This window comes from Halichondria panicea, chromosome 11, assembly GCF_963675165.1.
Source record: "Halichondria panicea chromosome 11, odHalPani1.1, whole genome shotgun sequence".
Lineage (NCBI taxonomy): Eukaryota > Metazoa > Porifera > Demospongiae > Suberitida > Halichondriidae > Halichondria > Halichondria panicea.
The window spans coordinates 6,539,020-6,555,084 of NC_087387.1; the positions used below are offsets into that span (position 1 = coordinate 6,539,020).

General features: G+C 45.1%; 3 protein-coding genes across 3 annotated transcripts in view; 2 read left to right on the plus strand and 1 right to left on the minus strand.

The window, feature by feature from the left end:
• Positions 1–16,065, plus strand: part of LOC135344131 (scavenger receptor cysteine-rich domain superfamily protein-like) — a gene marked incomplete in the record, with an annotated part of 804,697 nt that overhangs the window by 565,465 nt on the left and 223,167 nt on the right.
• On the plus strand, positions 400–6,729 carry LOC135344092 (uncharacterized). The gene is made up of 2 exons (XM_064541187.1): positions 400–565; positions 4,118–6,729. The coding sequence occupies exon 2, from the start codon at positions 4,128–4,130 to the stop codon at positions 6,552–6,554; it is 2,427 nt and encodes an 808-aa protein (XP_064397257.1). The 5' UTR covers positions 400–565; positions 4,118–4,127; the 3' UTR covers positions 6,555–6,729.
• LOC135344103 (protein O-mannosyl-transferase TMTC3-like) lies at positions 6,732–12,951 on the minus strand. The gene is made up of 8 exons (XM_064541199.1): positions 12,772–12,951; positions 12,282–12,688; positions 11,942–12,032; positions 9,569–9,690; positions 9,010–9,188; positions 8,154–8,862; positions 7,360–7,802; positions 6,732–7,171 (listed from the first exon to the last, which is right to left on the minus strand). The coding sequence occupies exons 1-8, from the start codon at positions 12,785–12,787 to the stop codon at positions 6,871–6,873; spliced, it is 2,268 nt and encodes a 755-aa protein (XP_064397269.1). The 5' UTR covers positions 12,788–12,951; the 3' UTR covers positions 6,732–6,870.

Here is a 16,065-nt window from a genome sequence, read left to right on the forward strand (position 1 = left end):
GGTGCACAGGGGCCTGATCCACTGTGTAGCTGGTGCACAGGGCCTGATCCACTGTGTAGCTGGTACACAGGGGCCTGATCCACTGTGCAGCTGGTGCACAGGGCCTGGTCCCACTGTGCAGCTGGTGCACAGGGCCTGATCTCACTGTGCAGCTGGTGCACAGGGCCTGATCCCACTGTGCAGCTAGTGCACAGGGCCTGATCCCACTGTGCAGCTAGTGCTTGGCTTATGTTTTGTCTCTAATAAGGTTAGGTTAACTGGTTGCATTTCAAGTTTAGGTGAAAAGGATTGCACAGTTATATTAACGTTGGTGGTTTTAGCCACCCACGCATTTACGTAATATCGCATCTTGAGCACTTCCTGTGTAATTATCGCCAGACGCTAATCAGATTAGGAAGGCACCGACACAAGTGTGGGGGTGTCTGAGTGCCAGAGAAAGAAGCTTTATAGATCCACTGCAGAGATAACAAGGTTCATATACCAGCTCCCGTACACGCGCACGCAGCGATAGAGTGGACTAACAAGTAAAGCTATAGCCGATGTGAGCTCGCTTGATATTATAGAGGTGAGTTGTGCTAGATAAGGCTTCCTTGTATATGTCTTGTATAGTTGGCTTGTTTAGTCTGAGCCCTCTTCTAGCAAGTGCTTTACTGGTAATCAATGAATCAGTGGCTTGTCAGATAATGGAGACTGTCGCTGGTAGATTGTGTGTGCGTATGCTTGTATTAAACAAATGTTTGTAGCTATTGTTTTGCTTAGATACGTAGTACCCAGCATAGTATGCATATACTGGGGGGGAGTACATACTCGTTACAGTGGGTGCTTAAGTGCTAGAGGCTTATGTGTTGATCCACTAGTGTGCTAGAGGCTTGTGTTGACCAATAGTGTGATAGAGGCTTGTGTTGACCAATAGTGTGATAGAGGCTTGTGTTGACCCCCCCCAGTGTGCTAGAGGCTTGTGTTGACCCCCCAGTGTGCTGTATTGCTCTGATTTCATGCGAGACATTACTAGCTGCTGAGGTAATAGTATTGACAATAGTTTGAAGTTAGCAAATAAGGGACTGTCCTGACCAACTAGTAGGTATTCAATGCTGTGTACAAGAGGTCTTAGTAGTGTTGTTGTGAGGTACTGAAACAGATGTGACGTTGACAAATTGGACCATTAAACCCCACAATTTCCTTGTTGCATACTAGTCAATACTAGGAAGACTTTGCTTCCTTCCTTCCTTACATGCACACACATCCCCCTCTCTTGTAACCTCAGTGTCAGGTGGTTCAAGTTCTATATCTAGTGTCAGCTAGAAGCATTTACTGACAGATCAAAGCAACCAATACCAGTACATACATAGCTACTCATTCAAGTGGAGAGCTCATTATGTGAGCATGTTAGGAATACGCAGTACTCAGTGTGTACAGTGCATAGCTAGGCCTCTATGTAAGGGTTAGTGTGTACAGTGCATACCAGAAGGTCAACCGTGTTTGTTCTAGCTAAGTGTAAAATGATACTTGAAGACTGCATTAATTATCAATGAGCTGACAACCACTTTCAACCATGCATCACTGTGGGCCAGTAAGCACTCATGTAGTGACAGTGTAGTTTAGAGTGGCTGTTAGTATAGTTATACACCTCATCTAAAGTGGACTGTTTATTATATACCTTAACTTAAAGAGATCAATAGACTGGTGTGTTTGCTAGTGTAAGCTGACTCCTCACCACAACTGACCCACCTGACCCGGGTGTGCATGTCATCACAGGCTTCACACAACATGTGACATGCAGCACTTTATAGTGCATGCCAGCAGATGGTAGGCTGCACAGGGGGCCTCACCCAGACCTTGGCAGCTAGAAGACTGAAACCATTTCATTTGTCCTGCAAATGGACTTTTGTTATACTACCTGTTGTTACGTGATTGGAATGCTCTCTGTGTATGATGATAGTGACCCCATTCTTGTTGACCACCATAAGTGCATTCTGTACATACCACAACTCTGTATCAGCTGAACCCTTCAGTATAGTAGTAGCGTCCTGTTACGATAGAGGCTAGTGGGCCTAGGGGCTAGTGGTCCTGTTACAGTGGAGGCTAGTTGGGCCTAGGGGCTAGTGGTCCTGTTACGGTGGAGGCTAGTGGGCCTAGGGGCTAGTGGTCCTGTTACGGTAGAGGCTAGTGGGCCTAGGGGCTAGTGGTCCTGTTACGGTAGAGGCTAGTGGGCGTAGGGGCTAGTGGTCCTGTTACGGTAGAGGCTAGTGGGCCTAGGGGCTAGTGGTCCTGTTACGGTAGAGGCTAGTGGGCCTAGGGGCTAGTGGTCCTGTTACGGTGAAGGCTAGTGGGCCTAGAGGCTAGTGGGCCTAGCTCTTATGGTAGAGGCTAGTGGGCCTAGCTCTTATGGTAGAGGCTAGTGGGCCTAGCTGTTATGGAAGAGGCTAGTACAATACAGCTTCCGCCACATGCCCAACAGCTGACTCACTTGATAATGATCTGATTGTACCAATTGTTGCAAGGAATGTACCAGATGCTTGTTACAAGCTCTCAATAATAATATCATGTATAAGGCATTTCCATGCATGCACAGGATTGTGGTGTGTTTTCTGGGAAACGCTAATCCTAGCAAACTAGATGACATGCTTGAGGTTGTGTTGTCCACCAGACACTGAGACTAGCAGAGCATGTGTTGCAACTACACGCAGTACAGGAGAGGCTGGCCCGGGCTATATTAGGATATTGGTTACCAAAACTTGTTCTCGTGTTTTGAATTGTACGAAACACATGCACCTTCAATATATACAATCAAGAACCATTTTAAAGAAAGCAAAAAGCAGACACTTGCGTAGACTAGTGTGTACAGAGCCTAAGCCTATAGTGTGGTCCACTGTAGCTAGTGTACAGAGCCTATAGTGTGGTCCACTGTAGCTAGTGTACAGAGCCTATAGTGTGGTCCACTGTAGCTAGTGTACAGAGCCTATAGTGTGGTCCCACTGTGTGCACTGTAGCTAGTGTACAGAGCCTATAGTGTGGTCCCACTGTGGACACTGTAGCTAGTGTACAGAGCCTATAGTGTGGTCCCACTGTGTGCACTGTAGCTAGTTTACAGAGCCTATAGTGTGGTCCCACTGTAGCTAGTGTACAGAGCCTATAGTGTGGTCCCACTGTGTGCACTGTAGCTAGTTTACAGAGCCTATAGTGTGGTCCCACTGTGTGCACTGTAGCTAGTGTACAGAGCCTATAGAATGTGGTCCCACTGTGTGCACTGTAGCTGGTGTACACAGCCTATAGTGTGGTCCCACTGTGTGCACTGTAGCTAGTGTACAGAGCCTATAGTGTGGTCCCACTGTGTGCACTGTAGCTAGTGTACAGAGCCTACAGTGTGGTCCCACTGTGTGCACTGTAGCTAGTTTACAGAGCCTATAGTGTGGTCCCACTGTGTACACTGTAGCTAGTGGTTGACTTATGTTTTCTAAGGTTTGCATTTCAAGTGAGCTGGTTGTATGATGCTCTGTGTGTGTGTGTGGGTGAGTGTTTTGTTTAATTAGTGTCCTAAGTGGACCCACTTTGCTAGCAGATGCTGTACACTAACTGTCTGCCAAGGTCATAAAGAGTTAGTCTCCCTGGCTACTAGCATGACGTACTAGCGGGTGTGTTGGCATGCTATAATAGTGACTTGTAGTGACGTCAATGAGTGTCCATAGCTGAGTGTCCATAGTCGAGTGTCCATAGCTGAGTGTCCATAGTCGAGTGTCCATAGCTGAGTGTCCATAGTCGAGTGTCCATAGCTGAGTGTCCATAGCTGAGTGTCCATAGCTGAGTGCCCATAGCTGAGTGTCCATAGTCGAGTGCCCATAGCTGAGTGTCCATAGCTAGTATAATTTTATATGGTTACATGCAGTGGTTGTATTGCATTGCAAGCCTTTGTCCAACTATGTATTGTGTGAGTGGTGACTGTGTGTGGGTGGTGACTGTGTGTGGGTGGTGACTGTGTGTAGGTGGTGACTGTGTAGTTGTTATGTCGTTTGTATGCTCGTTTATCTGTAGCAAGTGCTCACACACACCCACTCCACACACCCACACACTCCACACACCCACTCCACACACCCACTCCACACACCCACACACTCCACAGGTAATACAACATGTCAAGACAAGCATCACCAGACAGTGCAGTTTTCAAAGTCTCCGTTGTTGGTTCTCATGACAACCAGATCCAAAACGAAGGCACCCTCGAGGCCACACCTACAAGTCTTATATACATCGACGAAAACGATTTAAAATTCACCTGGTCATTAACCCACATTCAGAAGTACGGTAGCAATGGAGAAAAACTCTTCACCATAGAAACCAGTCGAGACTGCCCCACTGGCGCTGGTGTGTACATCTTCTCTACCCCTCACGCACCATATCTGGAGAGCGTGGTTAATAAACACCTGCTGAAGGGGAAAAGGATTTCCCCTGATACTGACGTCTTTCCTACCGCTAAAGGCGACAATTTAACGCCCACTAACGGGCGTACAATGGGTCGAAGTACGTCGCTATGGAGTCTCCCTAACAACCAGTTCCCTGTACGCAGTCTGACTGACGACCCCAACACTTCCAAAGAAGGTCTCATGGAAATCACTGACCACAATATCATATTCACTGATAGCAGCAATGAGCGGCAATACCATTGGCCAATCAGATTCCTCCGTCGTTATGGCTATGAAGGAAATCGATTCACATTTGACGCTAGTGAGCGATGTGCTGGCGGTGGTGGGGTGTTTCGTTTTGCCACCCACCGTGCCGCAGATATACAAGATTTGGTACGCAAGCAATCTAATAACTTCTCAGGCAGTGTAATGAACCTAGCGTCTCCACCCATGGAACAAGCTAGAGTCACTAAAGTACCACTGCGCAACTCAGAGGATGATGGACAACACGATGGCTTCCAGCGAAATAACTCATTTCTACGACGTGCTCGATCAGCTATGGATCTAAATCGCAATCTATTTGAGGTTGTCAATATCAGCGATGATTTGAAGGAGGTTGGGAAAGGAACACTTGAAGTTACACAATTGGATCTCATTTATATTGACCACATCACTGAGGAGAAGTGGCGTTGGCCGCTGCGGTACTTGCGCCGGTATGGTTGTGATGGACATGTGTTTTCATTTGAGGCCGGGAGGAGATGTCCAGGAGGGGAGGGATTGTATGCATTCTCTTGTCCCAGAGCAGCCGATATTCACGAGGCCATCATCCTCAGTGTCAGTGGACCCAAGAAAACCACGGACATGTTCAGTTCAAATCTGTCACTAGTTGATTCAGCTCTCACTCAACAGAGAAGAGCTAACTCCAGAGCAAGACGTGGTTCTGACAACTTACAACCACGCAGGGGATATAACGATCCACTCAAACTAACACCACCACCCCCAAGTCGTAAGCAGATCCCGTTACCACGGATACCAATACCTACGCCTCCTCGTTCCCCCTCATTGGTTGAAATTGACGAACGTTCTGTAACTCCACGAGACTCTGTTAGCTCACCGTCAGATAATGGCGATACGAGTTCTGTTTCGTCTGGTGTAGTAACTCCGCCTCTTCCTGGCATGAGCACACCACCCCCAAAACCACCTCGTAGCGGAGAGCGTCGTAAGAAAGTCAAAGGTGAAAAAGTCAAGAAAGTCAAAAGTGAAGAAGTCACCGAACACATGTATGATACAGTATCAGTGCAACACAAGTACCTAGAGTCTGTGTCCAGTAGTGGAGGTGACTCCCCCAGACCATGCCCACTTCCGGAGAAGCCCCTCCCACCACCAAAACCAAAAACCATCAACAAAGATTCTCCAAGCAGCAATAAAAATGGAAAGAAGGACAAACCAATGGCACCAAAGAAGACGTCAATACTGAGATTGTTTGGAAGAAGATCTAGTGACGTTGCCCCTAAAGAAAGGTCACCTGAACCTTTGCAAAATGTAGAGAACTACAATAAGAACGAGGCTCCACCCTCAATGTACGCTAATGTGGATATCCGTACAGCTCCGAAACATCACAGTATGTATGCCAACATCCAACGCCAGGGCAGTGTCGGACGTGGTGAAGTGGACGTGTTCTCAACTAGCTTACCGAGTGTACCAGCACCACACAGGGGTAATACGCCCCCTCCACAACCCTCACACACGCCCACGAAACCCTCAGAAGGGGACATCTACCAAAACATCAAAGTAACACCAGTAGTTGCTAACAGTACTTATGCGAACGTTGACCTGAGGAAACACAAAGAGACTGTTGAGGCGTTTATACCAACTCAGTACGCTGAAGTCCAGATCATTGATGGAGTGCTACCACCTTGTGTGGCTGCTAGTACACCAAAGAGACAGTCGCATCTTTCATCAGAACCAGACAATGTCGTCGTTGAGGACAGTTCTGTGGAGTATGGGACATTGAACTTTTCGGCCATGAATGAAATCAAGAAATTGCATGAACAGAGAGGCAAGAAGGAACAGTTTGCAGAGATGCTGGACAGACACACGCTCAAGCAAGAGGAGGTCACAGCTCTGAACAAGGGAAGCAGGAAGTGGCGATTCTGAACTCAACAATCACATTATTCATTTCATTCCACTAATTGTACATGTGTGTGTGTTTTTGTGTCCACAACAAATGTGATGTCAATATTATATATTTTTGTGTCTTTATAATTACTAATTAAGTGCTTATTTGTGCAATAACTCAAAATATTGACAATAATTATATTATACATGTGTACATTGTGAAATGGGTTTGTTGATTGAACATATTGAAAACCTGTACAAAAGTAAACTTACGAAATGACATCATAATATCATAATGAAACATACACACACAAAAATAATGGACAAACAAATCGGATAATGCATAATAATAACGTTATCCAGTTGGTTGTGATCGGAGCTCGCTGTTGACTCTAGCTAACCGCACCCCCACATCCATATATAACTTATCAATGCTATATAATCGCGTGAGCACTCTTGAGGCTTCTTCCATGTTACCGTGACGATACAACAGCTCGGCAACTTGGTAGAGTGCTTGTCTATTAAATGGCTGCAACTGGAGAACTTTATTAATGGAGTCCACTGACGCTTGTGTTTGGGATAATGATTCTTGAACCAGCGCAAGGTTTAGGAGAGCGTCTATGTTGTGAGGGTCAAAGGTCAACACATCCTCCCAGCTGAGTGTGTGTTGGGTAAAGATCATTAACTGTTAAATCTACAAACACACTTAAAATCAATTTAGGTAAAGGGTCATCAAAATTAATACTGCAAATCAATAGCTATAATTATGGGGAACAGCATGCACACACAGACAGCTTGTGGTATAGTGGGAAAGAATTATGCATTTCTAACATTTCTAACTTACAGAGCTGCTGCTTCATTCATATCCTTGACCACACCCCTTTGCTGCAATACAGTCGCTAGTTGACTCTGCCCACCTACACTCTCTGGTTCCAATACCAGCAACTCCCGATACACACTTTCAGCGTCTTCAGTCCGACCCAGGCGTGAGTACAGACCACCCAGGAGGTAGTGACCACGCACAGAGGAGGGTTTCAGTCGCAATGCTGCCTTGCACCAATGAACTGCATCTTGAGTGAGATTTAATGCATCCATGATGTGACATTTGTCCATGTGTAGGTGTGTGTGGTGTGGGTGGTGTGTGAGGGCGTGGTCTACAAGAGTGTGAGCCTCGTGAAGGCGTGATGGATGTGATAGCAATGTTTGAATGAGTTGATGGTAGCTCTCTGGGAGACGGTTGAATTCACTGCCTGTAGTCTCCGCTACTGAAATAGCCATCCTCAGAGGCTGTGTGTGTGTGTACGTGGGCGTGTGTGTGAGAGATGATAATTGTTCAAGGCTACAACTGATCTTTTTTTCAAAGGAAATAACATGCACCAATTAGTTACTAGGGGCTACAAATTAAAATGCATATTCCTAATACATGTACCCGTACACAAATTAAGGGCTCTCAAAAATAGCTAACAAACGGGGGAAAAACAAAGCTATAATAATTATGGCCTTTGCTTTTGTTGAAACTGGTGGATTTCAACTAATCACAGAACTTGTATCATCATTGGAAAGGTAATTTTGAGAGTTAGTATCAGGAAAATGGACAATTTGAACATTATCATTGACATAATTATGCACAAGACTCACCTCTTCTGCTTTATGGAACTGTTGCGCCATGTTCATGAGCTTGCCATAGTTGTAGTAATTACCAGTGTAGTTAGGGGACACTGTCATCCCAGCCTCATAGAACTTGACAGCTGCTTCATAGTCTCCTGCCATCACGTACTGCAGACCAATGTTGCTCATTAATAAAGCGTTATTACGGTTCAACTTGACACCAGCCTTGTACAGCGAGAGACTGTCCTTCCAGTCACTGTTTCTGTGCACTGTCTTAACAGTGTGTGTTAGCAGGAGGAATACAAGAGCTGCTTTGATCATTATATTCAGTGATTGCTTTGTTCGTGTGTGTTGCAGTAGTTTCCATAGTCCGTGTGCTGCTAGTAGACATAGTCCCATGCTGGGCAGGTAGAGTACTCTCTCTGCTACAACAAACCCAACAGGGAAGAACAGGTTGGAGGCTGGCACGTACGGGAACACCAGCAGACTCAGACCAAACAACACTGTCCCCCATCGTCGGTAGAGGGCAAAGGTTGTCAAGCCAGTGAGTGTGAGTAGTGTGAGTAGTGTGTGTAGGTTGTGGGGGTGGGCGAGTGATAGTGTGAGGGGGACGGCACCAAAGCGCCAGTCTGCTGTGAGGGGGGAGGGGCACAGGGCTAACCAAGAGTTGACGGCTACTAGATGAGACCAACTCAACTGTCTCCATGGCCAGGAGAGGGACAGTGGAGGGTTGATGTTCCTATTAGGAGACAAGGAGAATCATTGGAGGCCATTTAAAGAGCTACAAAATACATCTATTATTTGTGAAATTGACAACCTCACTCAAGATGGGCACTCAATGTTAGCTATCATTTAATAATGAGGATAGTGAAATTAAATTTATTACCTATCTTTGAACATTGCCGTTGGCTGTCCGTTTGATATCAATATCCGTGTAACTATGGCAACCAGTCCAACGACGCCCACGGCAATCCCTCGTACAAAGAAAGGTCTCATGTTCCCCTTATTGTGGGTATGGCTATCAGGATCAGGGGGAGGAGGGCGCAGAAACCATACAAGGTTCAACTGTTGAGGAGGTTGTGATATAAATAATAGGTCAATAGATCTAGAGTATCTATTATTTATTATATATCGTATAGATCGAGTTTTGAATGCGAGGTTAATGTATATAAGCATTATTGATGCAAAGCATGGGAAAATGCTCACTCATTGTGTGTCTTGCAATTGTGAGTGATGCGAAAACTAGCAATTTGCAATCAAAAGAACGTCGCATTTGAAACCTGATAATTATACGATAATACATAATGCAGTGGAACCCTCTTAACGCCCCCTGAAGAAAGACACACTGTGATATGAAGGCCAGGTTCTAAATACCAAACAACTGTTCCCCAAAGATGCATGATGGTCAGTAAATAATTACATAGCCAGTGTATAGTTGTACTGACCTTGTGCAGTACTAGGAAGTCCATTGCTACACAGACTGGGAGAGCTGTTATACCTTGCTCCTTGCTCAGTAGAGCCAGCACACTACACACTAGACTCACTGCTAGCCACACAACACTCACACCTGTGTGTGTGTGTGGAGGTGAGGGTGTGTGTGCATGTGTGTGTGTGTGTGTGTGGAGGGTATAGGTGGGTGGTGGAATTGGACAATGAAGTATTCGTCCCAATTTTTGTATTTAGAACATCAATCCGAAAATTAAAACTGCGAAATAATTATGCTCTATACGTCATTTTGAGCTGTACGAATGTTTAAAATATGAAAAATGTTTACCGACGAAAATAACCTGCTTGCTATAAAGTACACACAACAATTAAAACCATCACAGCTACACACACTATAACACAGTGTGCCCACGAGACTAGTGTCATAGCTACACACAGTGTTCCCACGAGACTAGTGTCATAGCTACACACAGTGTGCCCACGAGACTAGCGTCACAGCTACACACAGTGTGCCCACGAGACTAGCGTCACAGCTACACACAGTGTGCCCACGAGACTAGCGTCACAGCTACACACAGTGTGCCCACGAGACTAGCGTCACAGCTACACACAGTGTGCCCACGAGACTAGCGTCACAGCTACACACAGTGTGCCCACGAGACTAGTGTTACAGCTACACACAGTGTGCCCACGAGACTAGTGTCTGTTAGTGGAGGAGGAATCACTCCAACAGCAGATACCAGGAAGACTAACAATCAACATCTCATAATTCAATTGAAGGGTTGAAGTTGTTCAAACTGAAAAGAACACAGTGCTACATCAGCTTGGTCAATGAGAAGCCAGCGATTGAAGCTTCCAAGGCCACAGAAATAACTTGTGGAGATTCTGCAGTGCACATTAATGGATTCGTGGTCTACTTGAACATTTAAACTACTTATAGCCGTGGCCATAATTACACCAACCAATTGGGTGATCATTATAAGGTACTGCATGCGTGTGTATAGCTGCACCAAAGGGGGACCATCAAGGTACTGCATGCGTGTGTATAGCTGCACCAAAGGAGGACCATCAAGGTACTACATGCGTGTGTATAGCTGCACCAAAGGAGGACCATCAAGGTACTGCATGCGTGTGTATAGCTGCACCAAAGGAGGACTATCAAGGTACTACATGCGTGTGTATAGCTGCACCAAAGGGGGACCATCAAGGTACTGCATGCGTGTGTATGTTGTTAATGGACTAATGATGATTCCAAAGCTTTGATCTGTACCCAACTGTTTCAGTTGCTACAAACATTGCCAAAACATTCTCCCAACATGTTTGAAGTTCAAGGAACTGAGAGATATTTTAGATATTGTATAACAACTGTTTGTGCACACGTGTGTGTGGGGGGATTGCGTACATCTTTGAAGTGAAGCTACATCAAAGTATGCCGCAGTTATAAGCTTTCAGTGAACCACCCGAACACACACACACAAACAAGGAACACTAACAGTCATCAGATCAGGAACAACCATAATTAGTTATGTCTTGCGGAGGATGAATAACAATGCATAACATGATGTCAACATGGGATTGTGGTAGGTACACACTCACTAGAGGGTGACCATGATTAGTCATGCTAGCACTGGATTGGTCACGCTAGTACTGCATGGATTAAGAGGCACGCACACTGTTTGAGTCATGGCCTGTTATCATAATAATTATGTACCACTAATTGACAATCACGCACACAATTAGAGCACTTAATTCCAGGAAACCTATACAGTGGCCCACAATAGGGACACTACCACACATAGCTAGAGTAAATTATAAACAGAGCCATAAAATTAAAACCATTATCTTGGTATGCCAAAAGATTAGACATGCACACAAAAGCACTCGAGTTCATTATTGACTCTGCACAGCATTTCATAGCTGGTATTAGTTTACTACAATCTATTAACGCCATTCCTAACACCATCTCCCACCAACTGTGACTGTTGCCATGACAATATGCAATGAGATAGCTATGGTGTATGAGGTAATAGGAACTGAGAAATGTACTCCAGACACTCAAGAAGAGACAACTGATCAGACAACACCCACCCTCCTAAGTGTGGACCCTCTCTATAACGCTGGGACACCTTTGGGTTGGCCCTTATAATATGGTCGAGGGGGTGGCCTTTGTGTGAGGGTTGTTTGTACACAAACTGTTCATTTGGGACCTGGCCATTATATCATAGTTGGCCTTTCTTCAGGGGGGCCATTAAGAGTGGCTTCACTGCATGTATACCAAAGCTTTGTAGAACAACAAGTCAGTAATGAAGATGTAAACTAGCCAGTGGTTGATTAACTAGTGCTATACAATTCGCCCACACAACACTCCATACCTTGTGATCTGAGACAGCGTCTATATGTGAGAATACAGAGGAGATAGAACACTGCACCCAGCAGCTCAGCTCTGCCCACCACTCCAGCCACCTGGGAGGGAAGGTGATTATACAATTAGCATTAATTAACTCAGGCCACTCAATGAGCGGGTGCCTAATCCAAATATGTCAACAACTTGTACTTCTATTGTACACCTTCAGTACTAACAACTTAGTAGCACTTGGTAGACATAGTTACCAACCGTAGCCCCCAACAACCACTATACAGGATGGATGATTTAATTGTGTATGTTATGGAGAATTTGTTACATATAGTATACAAGGAGCTGGTAGTACTCACAGCCTCAGTGTGTATGGGGTGGACTGCAAAGAGGAGTCCTGCTATCAGTGCTGGCCACACTTGACTGCAGACTAGACTGACCAGGTGAACGTACAAGTAACACACGACTCCATGGAGGAGAATGTTGACCAAATGATAGCCCATGGGCTCCAACTCGGCCAACAGATAGTTGAGTCGGAACGTGGCCACACACAGAGGACGATATGACTTGTGGCTGGTTGGGCTCTCCAATGAGCTACCCCAGTAATCGTGCACTAACAGGCTGCTCCATGGTGTATCAGGACGCAAGTCTTTATTGTACTTCACAGCAGGAATATCATCAAACACCAGGTCATTGTGCAGTGTATTGAGGTAGACAGCTACTCCAGCAAGGGCACAGAGAAGAGATGCAGTCTGCACATTCATGGCTGTGTACACACAACAGAGAGTTGGGAGATATGAAACTACTGCATGTACCAGATAGCACTAGCATATTTATTATCATAATTACCTGATGAGGGATGCATCCACACTGCACAATCTTTTCAGTGCTTGGCTGATATAATAATCATAGAGATGCTAGTATGTGTAGCAATCTGCAGCACAGGAAATGAATAGTCTAACAAACAAGTGCTTGTATTACCACTGACCACACTGGGAGACATAGCTAGCTATTGTGAAGTCCTACAGATATAGTTGCACTTGAGAAATAAGGCTTTGTGTAATCTGATTACAGTGGCAGTCGCTATACACACACAAGGATCAAAGGCTCTAGGAATTCATCCTGCGGTTGAGTGGTTGCAGTCAAAAGGGGTGGGGCTGAACCGTCTGCACATGCGCACTACGACTTTCGCTTAGTACGTGTAGATCACAACACTTCACTTTTAAAAATACATGTGGTTGATAATTACAAAACAAAAACATGAGATCAGTGTTCATCTTGAGTGTTCGTTCCTATGGAAATGAACAGTTACCAATGCTCACAATGAATAATAGACACGTACCGTTACGAGTCTGAATGAGGGACATTGATCTTATCTGAAAGCTGGGAGAGATTGTTAGTTGCAAATGAACACCACACTGTTTGAGCTAAGAGAGTTGGATTCTGCATCACCAGTGGAGGTGGTTGGGCCTGGACAGCTTATCTGAAGGGGGGGGGGGGAATTCGTTAGTTCAAACAGACATGTACATTTCGCTTGGGGATCTGTACACCAGGAGGGATATTCTGGAGGACAGCTTTATCTGAAAGGGAAGAGATATTTGTTATTTTCAAATAGACACATACTGTTTGAGCCTGTGTAGTTGATTCTGCATGCACACCAGGGGAGGTGGTTGGGCCTGCATGGGTTAGGGTAGTTGGATTCTGCACACCAGGGGAGGTGGTTGGGCCTGGGTTAGGGTAGTTGATTCTGCACACCAGGGGAGGTGGTTGGGCCTGGACCAACTCTTTACAGGACAGCTACACTGAAAGCTAGGGGACATTTGTTAGTTGCAACATACGTACCTCACCTCCTTAAGAGTTTTGTAGAAGACAGGAGCCATTATAATTGTTCCTAGTAGGAGTGTAACAGAATGCAATGCAAACACATGCAGTGATAGCAAACTTATCCCCAGCACCTTCGCAGCCTGTGTGTGTGTGCAAAGTTCCAAATATCAAGAACAAACACATCACTTGTGGTTTGCTGCGGAGAAAGATATATCATTATATAATTGTGCGTGTGTGTAGTGAAGAGATGAAGTGTGTGCAGTGAAGAGATGAAGTGTGTGCATGCAGTGAAGAGATGAAGTGTGTGCAGTGAAGAGATGAAGTGTGTGCATGCAGTGAAGAGATGAAGTGTGTGCAGTGAAGAGATGAAGTGTGTGCATGCAGTGAAGAGATGAAGTGTGTGGAGTGAAGAGATGAAGTGTGTGCATGCAGTGAAGAGATGAAGTGTGTGCAGTGAAGAGATGAAGTGTGTGCATGCAGTGAAGAGATGAAGTGTGTGCAGTGAAGAGATGAAGTGTGTGCAGTGAAGAGATGAAGTGTGTGCATGCAGTGAAGAGATGAAGTGTGTGGAGTGAAGAGATGAAGTGTGTGCATGCAGTGAAGAGATGAAGTGTGTGCATGCAGTGAAGAGATGAAGTGTGTGCAGTGAAGAGATGAAGTGTGTGCAGTGAAGAGATGAAGTGTGTGTAGTGAAGAGATTAAGTGTGTGTAGTGAAGAGATGAAGTGTGTGTAGTGAAGAGATGAAGTGTGTGCAGTGAAGAGATGAAGTGTGTGTAGTGAAGAGATGAAGTGTGTGTAGTGAAGAGATGAAGTGTGTGTAGTGAAGAGATTAAGTGTGTGTAGTGAAGAGATGAAGTGTGTGTAGTGAAGAGATGAAGTGTGTGCAGTGAAGAGATGAAGTGTGTGTAGTGAAGAGATGAAGTGTGTGCAGTGAAGAGATGAAGTGTGTGTAGTGAAGAGATGAAGTGTGTGTAGTGAAGAGATGAAGTGTGTGCAGTGAAGAGATGAAGTGTGTGTAGTGAAGAGATGAAGTGTGTGTAGTGAAGAGATGAAGTGTGTGTAGTGAAGAGATGAAGTGTGTGCAGTGAAGAGATGAAGTGTGTGCATGCAGTGAAGAGATGAAGTGTGTGCAGTGAAGAGATGAAGTGTGTGCATGCAGTGAAGAGATGAAGTGTGTGCAGTGAAGAGATGAAGTGTGTGCATGCAGTGAAGAGATGAAGTGTGTGGAGTGAAGAGATGAAGTGTGTGCATGCAGTGAAGAGATGAAGTGTGTGCAGTGAAGAGATGAAGTGTGTGCATGCAGTGAAGAGATGAAGTGTGTGCAGTGAAGAGATGAAGTGTGTGCAGTGAAGAGATGAAGTGTGTGCATGCAGTGAAGAGATGAAGTGTGTGGAGTGAAGAGATGAAGTGTGTGCATGCAGTGAAGAGATGAAGTGTGTGCATGCAGTGAAGAGATGAAGTGTGTGCAGTGAAGAGATGAAGTGTGTGTAGTGAAGAGATGAAGTGTGTGTAGTGAAGAGATGAAGTGTGTGTAGTGAAGAGATTAAGTGTGTGTAGTGAAGAGATGAAGTGTGTGTAGTGAAGAGATGAAGTGTGTGCAGTGAAGAGATGAAGTGTGTGCATGCAGTGAAGAGATGAAGTGTGTGCAGTGAAGAGATGAAGTGTGTGCATGCAGTGAAGAGATGAAGTGTGTGGAGTGAAGAGATGAAGTGTGTGCATGCAGTGAAGAGATGAAGTGTGTGCAGTGAAGAGATGAAGTGTGTGCATGCAGTGAAGAGATGAAGTGTGTGCAGTGAAGAGATGAAGTGTGTGCAGTGAAGAGATGAAGTGTGTGCATGCAGTGAAGAGATGAAGTGTGTGGAGTGAAGAGATGAAGTGTGTGCATGCAGTGAAGAGATGAAGTGTGTGCATGCAGTGAAGAGATGAAGTGTGTGCAGTGAAGAGATGAAGTGTGTGCAGTGAAGAGATGAAGTGTGTGTAGTGAAGAGATTAAGTGTGTGTAGTGAAGAGATGAAGTGTGTGTAGTGAAGAGATGAAGTGTGTGCAGTGAAGAGATGAAGTGTGTGTAGTGAAGAGATGAAGTGTGTGTAGTGAAGAGATGAAGTGTGTGTAGTGAAGAGATGAAGTGTGTGTAGTGAAGAGATTAAGTGTGTGTAGTGAAGAGATGAAGTGTGTGTAGTGAAGAGATGAAGTGTGTGCAGTGAAGAGATGAAGTGTGTGTAGTGAAGAGATGAAGTGTGTGCAGTGAAGAGATGAAGTGTGTGTAGTGAAGAGATGAAGTGTGTGTAGTGAAGAGATGAAGTGTGTGCAGTGAAGAG